The sequence below is a fragment of the Colias croceus genome, chromosome 17 (assembly GCF_905220415.1).
Source record: "Colias croceus chromosome 17, ilColCroc2.1".
NCBI classification, from domain to species: domain Eukaryota; kingdom Metazoa; phylum Arthropoda; class Insecta; order Lepidoptera; family Pieridae; genus Colias; species Colias croceus.
Window position 1 is genome coordinate 1,269,013 of NC_059553.1, and position 21,923 is coordinate 1,290,935.

At 35.0% G+C, this 21,923-nt stretch overlaps 3 protein-coding genes across 3 annotated transcripts; 1 reads left to right on the plus strand and 2 right to left on the minus strand.

Moving 5' to 3' along the window:
- Positions 1-418: 418 nt before the first annotated feature.
- Positions 419-3,803, minus strand: LOC123699175 (pollen-specific leucine-rich repeat extensin-like protein 2). The gene is made up of 4 exons (XM_045646066.1): positions 3,516-3,803; positions 3,079-3,217; positions 2,745-2,896; positions 419-2,616 (listed from the first exon to the last, which is right to left on the minus strand). Exons 1-4 carry the CDS (start codon positions 3,561-3,563, stop codon positions 1,795-1,797), a joined length of 1,161 nt encoding a protein of 386 aa, XP_045502022.1. The 5' UTR covers positions 3,564-3,803; the 3' UTR covers positions 419-1,794.
- Positions 3,804-7,048: 3,245 nt separating this feature from the next.
- Positions 7,049-12,246, plus strand: LOC123699071 (RNA 3'-terminal phosphate cyclase). The gene is made up of 9 exons (XM_045645935.1): positions 7,049-7,193; positions 7,273-7,390; positions 8,611-8,737; positions 8,999-9,184; positions 9,469-9,607; positions 10,028-10,140; positions 10,770-10,917; positions 11,489-11,599; positions 11,910-12,246. The coding sequence occupies exons 1-9, from the start codon at positions 7,152-7,154 to the stop codon at positions 11,994-11,996; spliced, it is 1,071 nt and encodes a 356-aa protein (XP_045501891.1). The 5' UTR covers positions 7,049-7,151; the 3' UTR covers positions 11,997-12,246.
- A 1,526-nt stretch (positions 12,247-13,772) lies between these two features.
- LOC123699168 (minor histocompatibility antigen H13) lies at positions 13,773-21,299 on the minus strand. The gene is made up of 7 exons (XM_045646059.1): positions 21,011-21,299; positions 19,687-19,868; positions 17,987-18,149; positions 17,194-17,377; positions 16,611-16,761; positions 16,112-16,270; positions 13,773-15,027 (listed from the first exon to the last, which is right to left on the minus strand). Exons 1-7 carry the CDS (start codon positions 21,200-21,202, stop codon positions 14,964-14,966), a joined length of 1,095 nt encoding a protein of 364 aa, XP_045502015.1. The 5' UTR covers positions 21,203-21,299; the 3' UTR covers positions 13,773-14,963.
- Positions 21,300-21,923: the final 624 nt, after the last annotated feature.

Consider the following 21,923-nt stretch of genomic DNA (forward strand, 5'->3'; position numbering starts at 1 on the left):
AAAAATATCTGTTTAAGCAGCAATGCGTTTAGAACAATAAGTTTACAAATTATAATTATTAGGGTAACTTATTGCGAAAAATATAACGTCTTATAGTATTAAAAGGTGTTAAACAGTCAAAACAATATCAAAAGGCTAACCTATGTCTTTTTGTTTCGCAAGTTGTTTTAGTCTGAATTGTTCCTGAGCTTGTTTTTGGCGCCTTTTTCTTTCAGCCCGGGCTTCTTCTTCACTCGCCTCCTGTCGTTAATTAAACTTATGGAGATTTCGTTTTTAAAAACTAACTTCAATTTTGTATATTCACTAACAGAAATATGAGGGAAAAGAAAATAGGATAATAAAAAGTTTCATAGTAAAAAAAAAATTTAAATAAACAAAAATATTAAAAGGTTCAACCAAAAGTAAACAATCAAACATGTTTCAATTTCAAACAATTTATTGTAATAAAAACACGTATTGAATACCACACAATATCATTATATCTACGTACGAACTATGTACATAATGCAATTCCTTTATTTAGAACTAAATTCGAGTACAATACTTTGTTTATAAAAATTTGTAAACATTTCTATATAGCTACCTATGTAAATATATAGGCAAAATAGCTGGCGGGTACCAGCATTGCCTGGTTACTTCCAAAATATTGAGTACCTATAAAATAATATCATGTAAATATTGTAGTGTAGTGTATGTATGTTAAGTATGTTATGTAAATTCTTGGCTTTTGTAAAATGCAATTGACTGATTGATTGCAAAGCTTCTTAAACTCTAATTGCTTATACCAATACTTTCACACAATTTTTTAATGCGTGCTCGTCAGACTGTGTTACTTAAATACGTTTAAGTAGGTGTGTGTTTGTCTGTATATAGATGTTATTATATAAATAATCGTAGTTTTAAATTTATTAAATACCTAAATAGAAATAAGAACCGGGCAATGCTCACATTACTCTCAGCTATTGTTAAAACTTCGTGACAGTGATCGGATCAATTTTAATTGGCTTAATATACATATAATAATCTATTATTGCTTAAAACAACTACAAATCCTGCACACAGTACCTATAGAAAGCAAACTATACCGATTCTATTTCATTCTGCGGGGCGATTTAGTTGTTTTTGAAGTCTTTGAAAATCGTACTTTTACTTTGTTAAAAATTAACAAGTAAAATAAGACTTTCAAGTGTTTTATTGTATTTGAATAGTTTAATATAGAAATTTATTCGGATTCTTTGTCAAGAAAACATAAGTGTACTTTAATACTATCGATTGATAACTATGAAATGAAAGTTTCAATCCATAAAATTAATGTTCATTTTATTTAGCTCCTTAACCACCCCTATTATATTTCTCTGCAACGCTAAGCTTCAAACGGCCGACATCCTAACATCCTATACCTATAACTAGTAACTTCAGGAAAAATTCGATAAAAAATAGTGTATTTTGAATAAAAATATAGTTACTTACATCAACTAAGTGTATATATCACTAACTTCGAAACGCTACGTGTCTAGAGATTTAAAATATACTTTTTAGGGTTTGAGCACACTAGGTTCTAAACATATGCTGTGACGCGGGGCGAAACATAAACCCTTTTACAGGGATAAAAATGCATTAAAATTGCTTTTATTTTTAATCTCAATATTGAGACTCGTTATTAGAGAGACGAAAATAATAAATTCGGGCGCACCGATTAAACGTCGGCAAGGAGTAATCACTAGCAGTGTATTTTTTGTTTATATTTTGCACCCGCAACATATAGGATCGGACAGCATATGTTCCACTCCACCCTTAGGACTTGGGCGCGGAGGGTTCCGGCGGGCCGCCCGGCGACGAAGCCTTGGACGCGTCCTCCGGGAACTGCTTCTCGACCTGCTCCGCCACCCACTTCTTCACCTTCTGCTCCGTCCAGAAGCCGTCGTAGAAGATCGTCGGCTTGATCCAGCAGCCCTGGTTCTGCGGCGGCGGGTAGGGGCCGGGCTCCTCGTGTCCGGGGCCCTGCCGGCACGCGTTCTTGCACTCGACGGAGCCCGCGCGCCCGTTCACCACGAGGTTCTTGGGCGGCACGTTGAAGTTCAGGTTGACGTTACCGTGCGACCGGTCGTACGGCTCGTAGGCGAAGTGCCACGGGCCCGAGTACTCGTAGTAGGCGTTGGGGTAGAGCGGGGGCGGCGCGGGCAGGCGGGGGGGCGCGTACAGCGGGGGGGGCACCACGCCCCCCACCAGCGGCACCACGAAACTTACGTTGGGGCGCGGCGGGCGCGGGGCGTTGGCGGGCGGGCGCGGCGGCAGGCTGGCGGGCGGCACGCTGGGCGGCACGCTGGGCGGCACGCTGGGCGGCAGGTTGGCCGGCATGGGCGGCACGTGCGCCAGCGCCACGGGCGGCGCGTTCTTGATCGCGGGCGGCGGCACCCGCACCGCGCTCACGACCTCCGGCTCCTTGCGCTGCGAGTTCTTCGGCTCCGTCGGCTTGTTCAGCAGGTTTTGGTTGTTCTCCTGCTGCGGCTCCACTGGTGTCTCCGTTTTGTTAGTTTCTAATAATTCTAGCAGATCTGACGCGACGTTCCCGCCGAAACTGAGCAGCGTTTCGCGCAAGGCGTTCGTTACTGCACACTACAATGAAAAAAAATATAGTTCAATCTGGACATAAAGTGATTGAGTTAAATTCTAAAAATCGTAAATATTATAATAAATTATACTTTATGTATTGTTGCTAAAAACTAGAATATATCCCAACACACCTTTCTTGCCCTATGTATAGCAGATCCTTTAGTAACTCCCACAGATGTAGCGTACCCAACATTCTCACGATGGATGTCGAGGCTCTTCACAGTTACATTGACAAAAGCTGCCACACCAGCTGTATATTTTCCATTTACTAATTCTACAAAATCTGTAAAAATAAAACACATGTGTGAATATTATTTACCCTTACTTAATATCTATTTTAAAATTGATATGTGCTAAAACTGCATAATATAAGATGTTATAAACTTTACCAAATATTGGGAATTTTATAATAAATTTACATAGAAAATGGACAACAATAATAGAATACAAAAAAACAATACAAACCCAAATCCTGTTTAGTCACCAACCAACTCCAATTATTGAATGTCCACTGCGAGTGGCCAAAATTAATGAGTTGCTGTCTCCGCTGCTGCGGCTCCCAATCATCATCGCCAGCTATGTCTGGGACTATCGAAGTATCCGGCTTTAAGCAAAATCATTATATGAATAAACAATATTTGAACAAAACACCAAAAAATATTCAATTGAATTAAAAATATACATTTTTATACCTAGTACAACCTAGTAAAAGTAGCAAGGTCAAACAACGATGTACACGTTACATAAAAACAACTTAATACTGTAATTGCATTACTGTACGCCTATATTATTTCAGTATTCATTTAAATAAATAATTAATATTATTATATCCCATTACTGGGAACCGAATACTGTATTTTTATTTATATAGTACACAATTAAATAATAAACAATACAAATACCATTTTGATGTTGCAGTTTGCTACGGGGAATCCTGGTTTCCTCTGCATTCTTGGAGACGCGAGCAACTTTTAGCTAATCAAAATGCCCAAAAATAATCACAGCTTCATATCATCAGATATATGTTCATAGCACATGTATGTCAAGTTTTAAAGTTCAGCACTTGCAAGAAGCGCGTCCTATTTTATTGTTAATAATAATTATTAATCTCAACAAAACATTTATTGACATTTTGCGAGGAATTTCGTTTCGATTCGATTTCCAACATCTGTCAATATGTTGTTGTTGTCTGTTGACATCCATATGTGCGTCCTAAAATGTAAACATTTTTAATACACAAATTTTTAGTGAGATCATTATTCTTGATTACAACTAATACTTTAAGGTTATAATACTGTTCTGTGGTTGTAACTATTATTTTGTTACGATAATAGTTCGTGATCAAGAATAATTTTCTCAGTAATTTATCATACAATTTTCTCAAACAGAACCGGATAAATATATCGAACAAAGCGTTTTTATTGGCCAATGAAGTTTAGTCAACCCAAAAGTCAACCAATAAAAATACTAGGTTAGTTTAGGTTATGAGTATATTACAAAATTTTAATCGTACCAGAAAAACTATCACTTTTAATTACTAGTGTTCTGACTAGTTTCCGACTTCTGGTGAGTTCCGCTCCAGTAATCAGTAACTATGTATATTATTCGTGATCAAGTGGCTTTGGTAAATTCTTATTTTTTAGCCATTTCGAACGTGTTTCGAACACCAGTGCAAACTTAGCACCCCATCTATGGAATTTTGGGTCGAAAATGACCTTGATCGTTAGGTCCCCGTTAGGTCCTTTAAGGTCCCACAATTTTTTCGTTAGGTCCCCTTTAGTTTTTTTTTTAATAATTTTTTAAATTTTAGGTATAAAAAAATGCAACTTTAGCACCCCATCCATAGAATTTTGGGTCAAAAATGACCTTAATCGATAGGTCTCCGTTAGGTCCTATAAGGTCCCACAATTTTTTCGTTAGGTCCCCTTTAGTTTTTTTTTTAATATTTTTTTTTAATTTTAGGTATAAAAAAGTTACACTTTAGCACCCCATCCATAGCAAAATTGGCGAATTTTATCAAAATCGTATTCTTTACCGTTAGGTCCGTAGAGGCCCATCATTGAAATTGTTAAATTATTTATGTTATTAAAATCTATATAGTATATATTAAATAAAAGAAAGTCGTGTTAGTTACTCCACTTATAACTCAAGAACGGCTGAACCGATTTAGCTGAAAATTGGCAGGGAGGTAGTTTAGAGCCAGGAGAAGGATGTAGGATACTAAATATGTACCACGGGCGAAAACGGGGCGGACCACTAGTTATAAAATAATTGAAACCTGCGCATGCGCCTTAGAGCATTAAGGCATGCGCACATCATACATAAACAATGCGAAATTTAAATTGGTAAAGTTTCATTTATTAAATTTAAATCAATAAATAAATCTTGTGTCTATACTAGTCATGTCTGGTTCGAAAGATGAAACTGGCTTTTTATTTCGAAAATTTATTTGGCAACACTTGACAGTTATCTGTCATTAAAACCTGAGTTGTTGATGTGTCAAAGCTTGTCAAAGTGTTTTTTTTTTCTGCGATTTTAGCTTAGGATTTTAGTGATTTCTAAAAAAAAAATTAAAAAAAAAATATTTTTGAAAACTGAGTTGAAAACATGACGAAAACTTTAAACTATGATTAATAAATTTAAAATGAAACAATTTTAAAGAGATGTAGTTTTCAAGGAAAAACAAGAGTGTTTACGAGAAATATCTCAATGCATTGTTAAGTGTGACTTGATATTTTGATGCTTTTCATCTTGATTGCATTGCACATTATTATAAGTTGGTATGATTTGTTTAATATTATTATTATTATTTTGCATGGATGATACCAGTAATCCAGTTAAAAACTATTCAAGCAACAATATAAAATTGAACGATCTGTCTGTTCAAAATGTTTAAAGACACAAAATCAGTATCTCGACGAGATTTATTCTATGACCAAACGGTTATTCATGTTGAAGAGTAGTACAAAAAAAACAAGATGGAATAACTGCAGACATGGAAGAGTTAATGATGTCAGAGATAATGATAGCGATTCTTATTCTTTATTCGCGGCTGAACGCGGCTTTTAGATTTAATATGATTATATTGATTAAACAAAATTCAATTGTATTTTATTATGTTTTTTCTTACTTTCACTAGCTGTTCTTTTTTTATCTGTATCAGATAACTGTACCAGATTACATATATAAATTATATAATATTATATAGATGAAGATGTTGTTAATCTCTCAAAAAAACAAAGCTCGTAATAATAAATTAAAGTATCAAAACTTTATTTCCAACTATAACCTAAGTTACCATATGATGATTTTTTGAATTTGCCGCCTTTTCATTCGTTAGCCGGACTCTATCACTATCACTACATAGTATAAAACCAAGTCGCTTTCTCTGTCCCTATGTCACTTTGACCTTTGTACGCTTAAATCTTTGAAACTACGCAACGGATTTTGATGCGGTTTTTTTAATAGATAGAGTGATTCAAGAGGAAGGTTTATATGTATAATAACATCCATTAAATAGTGGAGAAGTACCGTTATTTTTGAGGTTTCTAATGTGATGTCGTAAAAAATTACATGTTTTCCGCTTACATTGCAAACGCAGGCTGAACCCTACGAGTTTTATCAAAATAATGTACTAAGTATTATGTAAAACCTACTTTTCAACCTAGAATTAAAATAACTATTAGTGTATTAAGTAGTGTCAATCTATGGTGTATATATTAATAAATAAGCACTCTCAGAACAATAGATTTATTTAATAAATGAAACGATACCATTTTAAATTTCGCGCTGTTTATGTATGATGTGCGCATGCCTTAATGCTCTAAGGCGCATGCGCAGGTTTTTATTATTTTATCATTTTAATAAAATAAATAATTCAACAATTTCAATGATGAGCCTATACGGACCTAACGGTAAAGAATACGATTTTGATAAAATTTGCCAATTTTGCTATGGATGGGGTGTGCTAAAGTGTAACTTTTTTAATACCTAAAATTAAAAAAAAAAATTATTAAAAAAAAACTAAAGGGGACCTAACGAAAAAATTGTGGGACCTTATAGGACCTAACGGAGACCTATCGATTAAGGTCATTTTTGACCCAAAATTCTATGGATGGGGTGCTAAAGTTGCATTTTTTTATACCTAAAATTTAAAAAATTATTTAAAAAAAAACTAAAGGGGACCTAACGAAAAAATTGTGGGACCTTAAAGGACCTAACGGGGACCTAACGATCAAGGTCATTTTCGACCCAAAATTCCATAGATGGGGTGCTAAGTTTGCACTGGTGTTTCGAACCCTATGTTCAGGTTCGAAACCCTTGAGTGCCTCTTTGAGTGCCTGATTTGAGTGGCAACACTGGAACCAGCTGTTTGTCAAAAGTCAAAACCAGTCAAAACTCAAAACTAAACTGTCAAATATTGTTTTGGGAAAATTTTACTGCGTTAGCCGGTTCATTTTTTTTAATATATTATAATAATATCTAAAATATATTATAATATTATCAGAGAGATATAAAAGAGTAGGATAACGCATATAATGTCTGAAATTTTGGAAATAGACGGAAGCGTTTTAGAAGGGGTCAGTTCCATATGATAACCGTTTTTATTATAGATTTTTTACTATATAAAAATCATTAAACAATATTTTAATTTTATAGGGAGGTCAAATTTTACGAAATACTATATCACTTAGTGCTATTCTTGGAATTCCTGTGAGAGTATTGAATATTCGCGCAGGAAGAAGCAAACCTGGCTTAGCAGCTCAACATTTAAAAGGTTAGTTTTCTTATTCATTTATTATTAAACCGCCCCGGCTTCGCCCGTGGTACATATTTACGTTTTCTCTACATATGAACCATCCTCGTACTTCAAGGAATATAATAAAAAAAAATTATCGAAATCGGTCCACCCGTTCACGCGTGATGCCGTGACAACGCGAAACGGGTTTCATTTTTATATATATTATTTAATATTGTTGGGGTTTCTTTAGTTAACTGCCGCACGTATTATAGGTTTTTTGTGGGAGGGGAGGGGGGAGGAGGAGGGGGGGACCCTCCCCCCAAAAGGGGAAAGTTAGGAAACCAATAGTTTTGGAGAAAAAACAATTTTCCTATTCTAACCTCAAAATGTATGGAATTGGTGTTAAATCATTTTAACTAAGCATTAGACGATAATAACAAAAAAATTACGATACATAAATAAAATACAAACAAGTTGTGTAAGCCTACGTAGTTTTTTTATTTGAGTGGGAATCGCCCTAAAGTCGCTTCTGGCGGCAGTTCAAGAGTTAACCTAACACGCTCGTCGCTTCGCTCCTCGCTACCTATTTGGATATTAAAAATAAAAGTTTTAATAGTTTTTTTTTTAACCTACGTAGATTTATTTTTTGTTTGAGTGGGAATCGCCCTAAAGTCGCTTCTGGCACTCGCCGGCCGCTGCCGCGGCACGCTCGCTTCGCTCGCTCGGCTCGTGCGGCAGTTCAAGGGTTAACCTAACACGCTCGTCGCTTCGCTCCTCGCTACCTATTTGGATATTAAAAATAAAAGTTTAATAGTTTTTTAACCTACTTACGTAGATTTTTTTTTGTTTGAGTGGGAATCGCCCTAAAGTCGCTTTTGGCACTCGCCGGCCGCTGAGTAAAGTCACAGTACAGTGAAATCGAACGTCTTGGTCCGCTTTTTTTGCAGAACAAAACGGATAAATGCGCTTTTTTCGCACAAAAAATTATTAACTTTAAAAATTAATAACTAAAAAACTACAAGTTTCCTAACGATAATATTTTGGAATTACAATCTTACATTACCTAGCTAACTAACAATATAAATATTTCCAACAAATTCGTGCGGCAGTTAACTAAAGCCAACCCATATTGTTAACTATCACTTCATAAGCTTCAATTACATAGCTACTTGAAGATTTTTTTTTTTATTAATTGACCAATTTTACATGTTAAAAAAAACAAAATCATTCAGTGCACTCATTATTATGTTTTACAGGTATCCAACTAGTAGCTGAAATGTGTAAAGCCAAATTAAAAGGTGCAAATATTGGCTCTACCGAAATTGAATTTATCCCAGGAAAAATTAAAGGTGGCCACTATGTAGCAGATACTCAAACTGCAGGGTTGGTAACTGTGTTATTTTTTTTGTATCAACTATTTTCTTATGCTTTTTTTGAGTTACTAAAAAATATAGTTTAACTTAATGCCACTGCTGACTGCAGCAAGATACATCAGTTATATATTCAACTAATAATAAATAAAATTATAGTATTTTTTAATGCTTAATTCCCATACATTGGAAAGAAAAAATCTATAGAATCTACTTCATAAAAAAATACAGTATTATTACTGTGTATATTTATTTACTAATTATATATTCACAGTTCAATAAGTCTTCTTCTACAAGTGGCTTTACCATGTGCATTATTAGCCGACTCACCCGTTACCCTGGACCTTAAGGGAGGCACCAACGCTGACATGGCCCCTCAGATAGACTATATGGATAAGGTATTTAGGAATATCCTTAAGTGGTTTGGCGGGGATTTCTCTATGGAAATAATAAGGAGGGGGTAAGTGACGTATAGAAAGATGTTAGAAATAATAATAAGTATTTTAAATGTGTAATTTTTAAATATACTTCTAATTTAGTAGACATGTAGACAGTGTTTTAACTCTTTACATTGTGGAAAAAAATGTTTATTTGTTTGTGTACTTACTTAGTATAAACATATTTAGATTTTAGTTATGTTATCAAAGTGTATATTAATTTGGTCACAGTTCCTTTATTTCTTACTGTGCTTCTTGATTTCTCATATAAGGAAAAATATAAACAATATTTGTATGTTCGTTTTAGTTATTTCCCCCGGGGTGGTGGTCACGTCAGAGTTGATGTGACTCCAGTCAGATCATTCCATAGTGTATCTGTTGTGGAAAGAATGGAGCTTCAAAGTATAGACGGTTGGAGCTTTGTAGCTGGCACATTGCCTGTCAAAGTAAGTTATTTTGAGTTTTTACATTAACTTTTAGTTCAGTAGTAATATAGTCATTTTTAAATAGTGAGTTAGTAAATTATAGTATTAACAAGTCATAATTGAATAAAACTATTACCCTTACTCATCTTAAGGAAAAATTAAACATAATTTTTACAAAAATGTGGTGTAGAAATTAACTAATTAACCGGATTTTAAACGTGATTTATTCATTTTGTGATTTTGTTGTGTTTATATGCGCAATAATATAATGAATAAATCGCGTTTAAAATCCGGTAAAGTCTTTAATTTCTACATGTATATTATCTTCCGTAAATTCAAACACGAAATATGTTAATTTACTTATTATAAGTTTTGGTATATCAGACACAACAGACAAAAAATTTGAACTAAATGTGAAAATTTACAAAAATCTGTTTTTAGATGGCGTATCAAATGAGTGACGGGGCGAAGGCCGAGTTGCGAGGGTACTCCGCTAACATTCACAGTTATAAAGAAGATCGGAACATGGCGACCGATAATTGTGCGGGCATTGTGTAAGATTCATCCTTTCTTTTATTTTTCCCCTTACTGTCTTCCATTATATACTTATCTTGTTATAATTATCGTGTACAAGGAATATTTTATTGTAGATATTGTTAAAAAATATAAATTTAAATAAATAGGGATCACATTAATTATAAAACTTTTTTAGTAAGTACATATTTGAAATTTGGCACAAGTATGTGCCAAAATACTTTATTTTTATTTTTATTTGATTGTACAAATATAGAAATCCACATTTTATATTTGTTTACCTTTACATGTACCTCTACATAGTATTAAATAAAGTCGCTTTCACTGTCCCTGTTTTTGATGCGGTTTTTTTTAAGCTATTGCATAGCTTCTATCGCGGGCTTTGAGCGCGGGGACCGAATCGAGAAATTCCGTAACGAAAAAACCTCACGCTCCCCACTCCGACGGGCGGAGGTGTGGCTTGAGGGCATAGCATGCAATAGCTTTACCGCGGCACTCCCCGAGTGCCACACGTCTTTTTTTAATACAGAGAGTGATTCAAGATGAAGGTTTAAGCTTATAATTTATTAGGTTTTAGGCAAAGCGGACGGAAAGCTAGTTTAACCTGCAAAAAATTGAGTATCAAAAGATTTTTTTTGTTTTTTCTTAGACTAGCAGCTTCATTCGCTAGTGGTTGCGTAGTTGGTAGCGACGCGCTCGGGCGACGCGGGATCGAGTCGCAACAAGTGGGGCGGAAAGCTGCGGAACCGTTACGGAAAGTTCTGGAATCTAAAGCGTGTGTAGATGCGCATGCTCAGGTATTTTTTTTTTTGCTGGAGTTGGTAAGGGTTGTAAATATTTGAAGATAGATTTTTTGGTCAATTGATTAGTTCAGTCGAATAGTCGACTGAACTGCTCATAGGAGCAGATATTTGGGTCAGTATATTTGAAGATAGGTGGATTTTGTTTTACTGTAGATTGTGGAAAATTGAAGAATAAATAAACATATTCTATCCTCAGTTTCAATGTTATGGTTCCAGGGCAAAAAATGTGCTAATACATCTATCTATACATATAATAAATCTGTAGAAGGGTCAATTCTGTACATTGAAAATATTGAAAAAATATTAAATATTGATCTGTCTGTCTGTCTGTATGTTCAGGCATCACGTGAAAACTAACGGTTCGATTTCGATGAAACTTGGTATAATTATACCTTATTATCCTGGGCATAAAATAGGATACTTTTTATCCCGGAAAAATACGTAGAAAAAAAGTAAATCTTAATTTTTCCGCGTGGACGGAGTCGCGGGCGGAAGCTAGTAGTAAATATATTTTCTTTACTTACATGCTCATCATGTGTGAAGTTAATGCCAGTCATTGTTTCAGGACCAGATGATATTGTACATGTGCCTAGCTTCAGGCCAGTCGTCGGTACTAGTTGGTGACGTCACACTGCACACACAGACCGCTATACATATAGCTGAAACTATAGCTAAGGTAAATTATAAGTATATGTATAATATTGATATTATGTATTTTTTTTTTTTTCATAATACCGCACTGGTACATGCGGTAGGTACTTATAAATAAACAACTGGTCATATTTTGTTTGTTTCTTCTTTATTCTCTGATAACGATTAAACCGATTTTGTTTGGACTTTTCTGGCAGTTCAGTCGTAAAAATTCATTTGATAGTATATATCCTAAAATATATTTATTGATCGATCTAGGTAGTGATTTTTTTCGTATTTTTACTTATTTCTAAAACTTTTATATTTGTATATAATAAATGTTTTTTTACTTACAGGTGAAATTCTCAATTCGTCCAGAAGGCTCTGAAAACATGATCGAATGCAACGGCTTAGGTTTTGTGAATAACAATATACCAGAGTGAAGATTTTTGATGACTGTTCTCTCGTTCTATCATAAGAAGAAATGCATAAGAGTGAAAGAGTATAATGTATTTAAAATTGATACTGCGTGTATTAATATTTAGCTTGAATAATACGTAAAGGAATATGTTGTATTATTTATTTGTTTTCTATGTACTAAAAATGTAAAATATGTCTTGTGTAAGTATATAAATGTTAAGCTTATAACCGACTGATGACGCTTATGTTTGTAATAAACGTTAATTTATTCTATATTTTGTTTTATTTTTACCCCCTTGGAGTTCCTTTATACCTACTTTTTAAAGTTCTTAAAGTCTAAAGTTGCGTACAAAATACGCGCGGCAGCCGCGCGAGCCAATTTTCAACCAGATAAATGACCTTCGTTGGCTCGCGAGCCAATTTGTAGAAATAAAATTTCGAGCGAGCCAAACCTTCAGTTATCTGTTCTTTATGACGCCAAAAGTGTAGTCATTTTCCTTATCAAGTCAGGATATTATTTTTACTTATTTTTATGTAACGCCAATTGTATTGCCACGCATCATGTCTCAACTATTTATTGTGTTAGTGTGAGGATTCGTAGTAGCAATTGAATTAGTAGAGGGCACTTTTCGTCGTTCATTTTTCAATTTGACGTGCGAGCAAATTAACCAACGACCGGAATCGTCCCAACTACGCAAGCCAGAGAGCAAGTAATATAGATGAGAGCGACTGAAGCTCGTTTTAGTGCGGTCTCAAAAACTGACGGCTCCGGTTCGCCCCGCGGCATTTTCGAGCGCGGCAATTAAGTATGCTTCAATCTTAAAAATTACGCAGCGGATTTTGAGGCAGTTTTTTTTAAGATAGAGTTGTTCTTGAGGAAGGTTTCAGTTTAAAATTTGTTAAGTTTTCTACTAAGCGGGTGAAGCCGCAGGTGGACAGCTAGTTTTAACTATAATTTGAAATTTTATAGAACTTGGCACAGAATATACCTATAACATTTTAGTACTTCTTATTTAAATGGTTTTTGTGGCTGAAAAATAAAACGCAAATTATTATTTTAAAATATTTATTACTTAGCCCATTTTCGGCGAACGTCGTTACATAAATTCGTTACAAGTTCACACTTACAAGACGTAATAAAGTTATGTTTGCAGTGTAGAATATTCGTATTTTGTGACGTCATAGCATAAAACATGTTATTCAATCCTTATTTTACAAGCTTTTTACTATCCATTATTTTATTTTCGACTTATTTAGATGTAATGAGTAAAATAACTCAAGACAGTTCAGTTAAACAGAAATTATAAATTAAATTGACAAAAACGCAAGCTAGGCATCATAATTGAAAAAACTGTAAGTAGTTACTAAATTTGAAAACCTAAATATTATATTTTTTTAATATAAATACTTCCACAATAAATATTATATTGAGCTATTGCATACCTAGCTTCTATCGCGGGCCTTGAGCGCGGGGACCGAATCGAGAAATTCCGTAACGAAAAACCTCACGCTCCCCACTCCGACGGGCGGAGGTGTGGCTTGAAGGTGTGGAGAGAGAAAGGTGGAATTCCTCCATTGAAAAAGGAAGATTCTCGACCAGTCTACTCGACTGGCCGGCCGTTAGGGCCCCAATGGATTATGTCGGAAAGTTGTATATATATAGCTCTGTACCGAAAAAATTTCGCTTGCGCGATTCAGAGCAAGGTGTCGCTACAAAGGCATAGCATACAATAGCTTTATCGCGGCAGTCCCCGTGTGCCACAAGTCGTTTTTTTTTTAAATATATTTTCACAATGATATAATAATTCCAAAATGTATGAAAATTTACGTATAATATGAATATAGTTTTATTTTGAATACGAATATTCGTACACTGCCAACAAACGACTCTAATAAATTACGGCCATATGCATTGAATTACATACATACATACAATAAAAAAATTATGCAAATTATATTAAGAAAGGAATCCTTAAAATATAGAGAGATGATAATTTTCGTAAATTCTGATAAATGAAAAAAACATAACAAAAATAACTTATCCACGCAATTTGCCTACGAAAATATATTTACAACGATTTGATTTAAGGGAGGGACAGACACAAGCCATTCAGAATATACTAATATAATGCGTTTTACCTAATCATTATGCGAAAATACCCCCTGGAAGATACAGGTATGGAAGTCCAAATCACCAAAAAAGTTTCATTTTGAAAGTCAAGGAAATACGTCTCAAATATTAAAGCTGATATTATGAGAAAACACCGACTTTAGCACAAAAAAACCACATTATGTTGTGGTTTATATTCATTAAAGTATGTTACGCTACATGTAGAGCAACGTTGCGCCACATTTGAATTAACTGAAGGCTATAATATAACCTTATTAAATATTATTCCTTATTTCTATCACATAGAATAAGTTACACATAAGAATGAGTTGCACAACATAACCACAATATACAGATACAACCAGTAGGGAAACTTCATACAACCTGTTGGAAATGGCTCACGCACACAAGCAAGTGCGTTTACGAGAATCTTAAGGGTATTATGACATTTGACAGATATAAGAATATCCTTAGACACGCTTGCTTGTGTGCGTGAGCCATCTCGAACAGGTTGTATGAAGTTTCCCTACTGGTTGTATCTGTATACTGTGACATAGCGTCGCACTTTACACAGATATACAAAGAACATTTTTAAACCTCTTAACAGCTAGTTTTTTTTTTATAGAGACATTTTGACATGACATTTTTTTTAAATATATCTCGACATGCGAACAACGCTTTCCGTCATTCCAAGTCTTGACATGCAGCGAACAAGGTTTGACATTTCTTACTACCAAGTTGACATTTTTCCGACGACTTCCATAATAAACAGTCTCAAAATTTTCGAAGAATACCAAAATCCGAGCAACCCTGGTCCCTCGCTATGTACTATATCATGGTGTGCTGTAAATTTGTGCTTAGGTTGAATTTAAACCGGTTTTTAATCCGATTTCTTCGATTTACTCGCGTCAGCTTTCTCCTCTACAGCCGGCTGGTCCTCATAACTGAAACAGATTTAATTTTTTTTGCTGAAGACGTGAATATGAATGTCGTAAAAAAGAGCGTGTGCCGAGCACACGTTTCAGAAGTGAAACTTTAATGCAAGATTCAAAGATACAAAAATCGTCGCCTTACTCCATGGAGCGACCTTGAAATTTAATTTCCACTCGCCTAAAGAAGTTCCACTTCATAAATTGTTATTCGAACAATTGTTATTGTTATTCGTCATTTTAAAAGACGTGTTATAGAAACGAATCAATTTAATACAAAGTTAACACCAGGGGAAAAAATTGCAGAAAAATAAAAAAAATTACGCTTGAAGCCCCGCCCTATTTACTTTAAAGAAAGTTGTTGATACGGAGTGATGCAAATGGATGTCAGAAAGCTGCAATATACAGGATGAGCTCGTGAATCCCCTTGCAGTTTGTCAGTCGTGCAGCGGCTACAGTGTACAGCAGCGGCTACAGTGTACAGGGTGCTCACTTGAACAGCGCGTTGATGTCGCCGCGGAGCAGCGCGAGCGCGAGCGGGGTGCCGAGGCAGGCCGGCACGAGTGCAGCGGCTACAGTGTACAGGGTGCTCACTTGAACAGCGCGTTGATGTCGCCGCGGAGCAGCGCGAGCGCGAGCGGGGTGCCGAGGCAGGCCGGCACGAGTGCAGCGGCTACAGTGTACAGGGTGCTCACTTGAACAGCGCGTTGATGTCGCCGCGGAGCAGCGCGAGCGCGAGCGGGGTGCCGAGGCAGGCCGGCACGAGTGCAGCGGCTACAGTGTACAGGGTGCTCACTTGAACAGCGCGTTGATGTCGCCGCGGAGCAGCGCGAGCGCGAGCGGGGTGCCGAGGCAGGCCGGCACGAGTGCAGCGGCTACAGTGTACAGGGTGCTCACTTGAACAGCGCGTTGATGTCGCCGCGGAGCAGCGCGAGCGCGAGCGGGGTGCCGAGGCAGGCCGGCACGAGTGCAGCGGCTACAGTGTACAGGGTGCTCACTTGAACAGCGCGTTGATGTCGCCGCGGAGCAGCGCGAGCGCGAGCGGGGTGCCGAGGCAGGCCGGCACGAGTGCAGCGGCTACAGTGTACAGGGTGCTCACTTGAACAGCGCGTTGATGTCGCCGCGGAGCAGCGCGAGCGCGAGCGGGGTGCCGAGGCAGGCCGGCACGAGGTACAGCAGCGCCGGCTGCGCGTGCTTGAACACGTGCATCACCAGGATCGTAGCCAGCAGACCCACAACGTACGCCGCGAACGTCGCCCTACGGCACAATAATCGTTATTATCAACATTTTCAAAATCAATATTATCATAAAAAAAAGAAATATTTTTTCATCAATAACAATTTTGAAAATTCATGTTTATTCACATAACAATTAAATTTAATAATATAAATTGATTATCAAACCATCCTTAAAAAGAACTTCAACATTAGAAAGATTCTATCAGAATAAGAACGCAATAAAAAAAAATCATTCCCGACCCATTTTGGGGCACCCTGTATATCCACATTTGAACCCAAATTTGCTTTAATAAAAACAATTCCATCACAACAAAACACACATTAATAACCAAAAAAACTATAATATAACAAAATATTACCTGAAATAGAACTCGGAGTTACGCTGCAGGCTCTTGTCAAAGCGAAGTAACAAAGCGATGAAAATGCCGGGCACTACAATATCTCCCAAGCCAAGCATGGCAAAGTTGCTTGCGTTCAGACCGTTGGTGAGCAGATCTTGGGGGAATACCACTGCGAAAAATGGATATATAATATTAGCCAATTTTCATAACTTTTTAATTTAAATTGGTGAACAACATTGTCAAGACGTGTAACATCTTTCTCATAACATTTTTCATTTGTTTAACCTTAACATTATGAAAACTAAAGATTTTTTCAGCAAGTCGACTTTTAATGTTTTATTTTGCATGATACCATAGAGCATTTTATACCTCTGACCAATGAACCTATCATATTTTTGCTCCCAAAAAACAAATGTCATCCATGTTATAAAAAATATTTTCTAAAAATTCGACACAATAACTAAAACACGGAACAAAAGAGATATTAATTTCACCTGTTGCTTTTCTTTGTTTTTATTACTATCATTTAACTTATTGTCTTTCTTCCACATTTTTATAAATAAACATTTGTAACAATATACGTGACAAATCATATACATACGTTTAATAGGCGCCTCGAAGGACTTAGCGACAGTGACCATCACATTAGTTCCGAACACCCAGAATATGTCATACAAGAACAACCCCGAGAGGAGGATACAGCCAGTCACTACGTTGTTCAGTTGCAATAGTTCCACGCCGTTGATCGCAAATGCAATACCGAAGAGATTGTTGGCGATCCAGTGCTGGAAAGATAAATATTTAAAGCATACATATTTAAAATGAGCGTGTGTGCCGAGCTGTCAAAAGTGGAGCTTCTTTGGCAAGATTCAAAGGTAACAAAACCGAAACTGAACCGAAAACCGCCTTATCTATGACGAGACGGTATTGCCATTACGCAACCTTGAAATTTTATTCTCGAAGCGCCTAGAAGTTTCATAATTCATTTCAAAAATAAAGAAAAACCGGACATTCCTATTTAATAACATACATAAAATTATATTCGAGCAAAAAAATACTAAACTTTATGATCTGAATTTGAGATTTACAAGATGCTGTATCATTTTTTATTTTACTTACAATATTTTTTTATATAATTTATTTTTATTGGGAATTGCTATCCTTGAATCGGTAGCACGTAAAAATATATTTATTACGTATTTATTTTTCCTTATCTTTAGGCATTTTGTAATAGGTTTAACAAGGAAAAAGTGGGTATAACCCGAGCAGATAAAGAATAGATCTGGGTTATATCAAATAATAAATAAATTAAAGATACTGTTTCTTTATTTCTTTTGCATTTTTATGATGTGAGAAAAATCCACCTACCTACAAAAATTTATTTACAAACTTACCTTCTTATGCAAATACCAGATGCCGAATACGAAAGAAATGAGCAGACAGATGACGTCATAGGACGTGAACTTATAGTTGACGACGTCACGATCGCCGCGGGTAAAGAGAATGTGGTACGGCACTTTGGGTACCGATGCTGGCATCATCACGGCTACTATGGGGCTGTAGAAGAATATAATCTATTCAAAATTTGAAAAATTTTCATTCAATACAAAAAAGAAAACAGATTTTTTAATCATGAAGCGGCATTCGAACCCGCGTTTTTCTCGTATGGCGGTGTTGCATTCATAATAAAAATCGTTGATTAAAAAAGACGGGTTCGAATCTCGCCTAATGTTATAAAAAATCTGTTCTCAAAATTTTAAAAACATTTATTTATGCATTTTAATGCTGTAAAAAAAAATCTATTGTATGCAAGATATATTATGTGGCTGAATTTGTCAAGCGTCCGCCCCGGACTGGCATGAAGGACGCGGATTCGAATCCCCCCTGTGACCGATTTTTTCTATTCTTTATAGATTTATAAATAAATTATGTAAGAAAATATCATTATTTTTTACATACAGCCAGCTGCTTTACATTCATACATTTATTTGTATAGCTTATTTTACCTTTACCTCAGGCAGCCAATCATACCTATTTTGCATTTTCTCTATCTTGTATTTAAATGTTAAATAGTATGGTACAACAAATAAAAAAATAAATATTTGAGTTCACTATTAATAGTGAAGTGAATAATAAAAAGACTTAGAGCTAAGCTTAGATTACATTATTTCAATTTAATTTTCAATTGGTTCTGGTTGTTGTGTGGAAAATTTGACAAACATGATGGAAATTAGTTTCAGGTAAATGGCAATACATAAATATAATATAATACTACTGGCTTGAATTGAAAAACTGATGGTCACATGACATAAGGGGATCTGTTTAGAACTATAGAGGGCCATAATAAAAATTATATTTTGATTATCCTCGTAAATTTGGTCATTTGATGGTGGCATTGGTTTTATTCCATTTCAATACCTCTTCTGACATATTATTATTACATAAATCATGGTCCAACAGAGAAAAATATTGAGGATTGTACAGCAACTTTTTTTAAATTTTAAGACGCTACAGAAAACTGTTTGATAATATTGCCATACAAAAAAATTCTTAAAAAAGTTTATAAGAAAAATAAAATATAATATATAAAATTTCGCAAATTGTTGCAAGAGTTTATATCATCATACATCAATAAAATAAAGCAATTTTCTATTATTGATGATTTTAATAGGATTATCGTAAATGAATGAACAAAAAATGATGCTGTACATTCATCAACTGCTGCCACTGACAGACAAAATAAAATAATTTAAATGTTTACAATATACACTTATATATTACAAACATAAACTGTACTCACTTCAAATAGCCAAATGACATTCGCGGGCTTTGAAAGCAAAACATCATTTTAAATTATAAAGAAAATGAGTATGTGTTTTTTCATTAATTTCAGAGTATAAACTAATAAATGTCGGAAATATATATTTGAATGATTTAATATGTACACTTTTCATGGAAAAATGACAGCTCCCTAAATTTGTTAAAGGATGTTTAAATGATGTATTCTATTCATAACTCAATGAACAAATAGTTTTAATTTAATATTAATGAGATACATATCATTTTATCTTGACATAAAATTATAAACACTCACCTGAGAAGGTGGCTAAGGGCCAGCACTCCGAGGAAGAAGAAGTATCCCGTTAATAGAAGGTTGATGTACTCCTTGGAGAAGAATTGGAAGAAAATATAGAGACCAAATAGCGCACATGAAGCAACCAGTGGGAACATAAGTGCATCCCTGTTGGACATTGTCTCAGGTCGCTCACCAGATTCCTAAAAAAATATTTTATAATACAGTTGAAGCTCCTTATTCGCGCTTTTAAAAAATGTGACCTAATTCCTATATTCGCGGCCTAAAATTGTTTATTTGCGGTTTAAAGATAAATACCTAATTAAATAGTAATTAATAAATAGGTATGGTCAAAAACTTCAATTAAACTGATTTCTTTATGTATTTGCTTCATATTTCGTAGTTTATTCCACATTCACAGTTTCTCTATTCGCGGCACATTTACAGATCCTATTACCAGGGGGGTTTTTCTCCGATGTCTAGGTATGTTTCGCGCCGTTGCTGACTGAGTTGGCAGTCGAGCTCGGGTTGCCTGCCACTCGCCGCCCGCGCGCTCACTGCGTCCGCGTCGGTCGCGTGACGTGTGTTTGCGTACCTATGATAAATTGGCGGCGAGTACCAACCCTGAGCTATACTACTAGCTATTATTTATGCCTAAAGTTGACTTTTGTTAGGGAGTGAACATTCTTTCACTAATATATATTCTGTGCTATTACCTGCGAATAAAGAGCTTTTACTGTATTTTTTTTTAAATACTGTCCTTTCACAGATACTATAGCCAAGGCTAGAACCAATTTTATGGTACATAATATTGTTACTGTTGAAAATACAAATACACTTTTGAGGTATTAAATGTCAACAATTGTAACATGTATCTTACAATCCAATTTGTGTTTTTATCTCATGACTCGTTTATAAATTCAATTCATGGTTAATAAATTCAAGTTTATTTTATATGTAAAAAAATTGTAAGCTTATTTAATAGGGTAAGCTATAAGAGAGAGAGTTGTTGACTTTGTTGATATATATACAAACTTATATACAAAATATTAAGTAGGTATATGTTAGCTATTGAATAGCTTTTATGTCTAAAACAAAAGATGACAGATATGAAAAATTAGTTTTGAAAATAATTTTAAAATATAAAAACAAAGAATTCCTATTTTTTGATCAAGATATTACACCTCTGTTATAGAATTTAATATTTGTAAATCATTCATCTATAAGCCCGTGAATGCCACGATGACAATAATATAAATCGCCAGTCTCATACAATAATGAAAGGTATTCATGAAATTCTTGTAGCAAAGGGTCTGATGCATTCTTTAATATGTTATTTACTTACTTTTTGCTCTTTTAAGTATTTCACTGATCGAAAAGATCCGAAAAATATGGGTAAAACAGCCATTATCACCAAACTTAAGTACGCAATCGCTACTCCTTCAATACTTGATGGTGCTTTATCTGTTACATTTTGTATCGTCTCCTTCACACTATCCTCTAAATTTATCGGGATTTCTGTTACAGATTCTGCCATTTTAAGTAATTATTTAATTAAGTAAGTACTGAGTTATCGTCTACATCCACGGTCTCACTTTGACAAGAAAATGACAAATGTACAATACGCCGAAACGTCGATAAGCACTTTGCGTTCGTAGGTTGGTAACACTGTTTCAAAACTGATTACGTGCCTATTTCCTTGTGGTTGATCTTATGTTTCCCTAAAGTATCTTTCCTTATTATATTTCTATCTTATTTGTAAATAAAAAAAAATCAGTGTAATAGGTAATTTTTTATAATAAATTAAAGGATATTTTTTTATAACGGATAACAAATATTATAATATTATAATTGTATGTGGCAAGATATTAACATCTCAAATACGAAAACGTTTCGACACTGAATATTGGAAGTTGTATTTAAAATAATATTATAATTATATTATGTGGCGTTTCGATAGGTTCATTAATATTTGCTACAGTTTTGATTTTTATAGAATAGAGATTAAAAGTGTTTTAATGGTTTTTTTTTTACAGGAAATCAGGACAGGAATATCTTAAGGGTTTAATAATACAGAATGGATAAATTAATTTTTGATAAGAGGTGTACATTCCACCAAATATATATATATAACGAACAATCACGATTCACGGGTACAAATAGGTACCCTCCACAGGTACCCTCAGAGCAATAAACCCATAGAGTACTTGTATCGAGCGTATACAATTTACATATATTTGTTTCTCTCTATCTAAAGA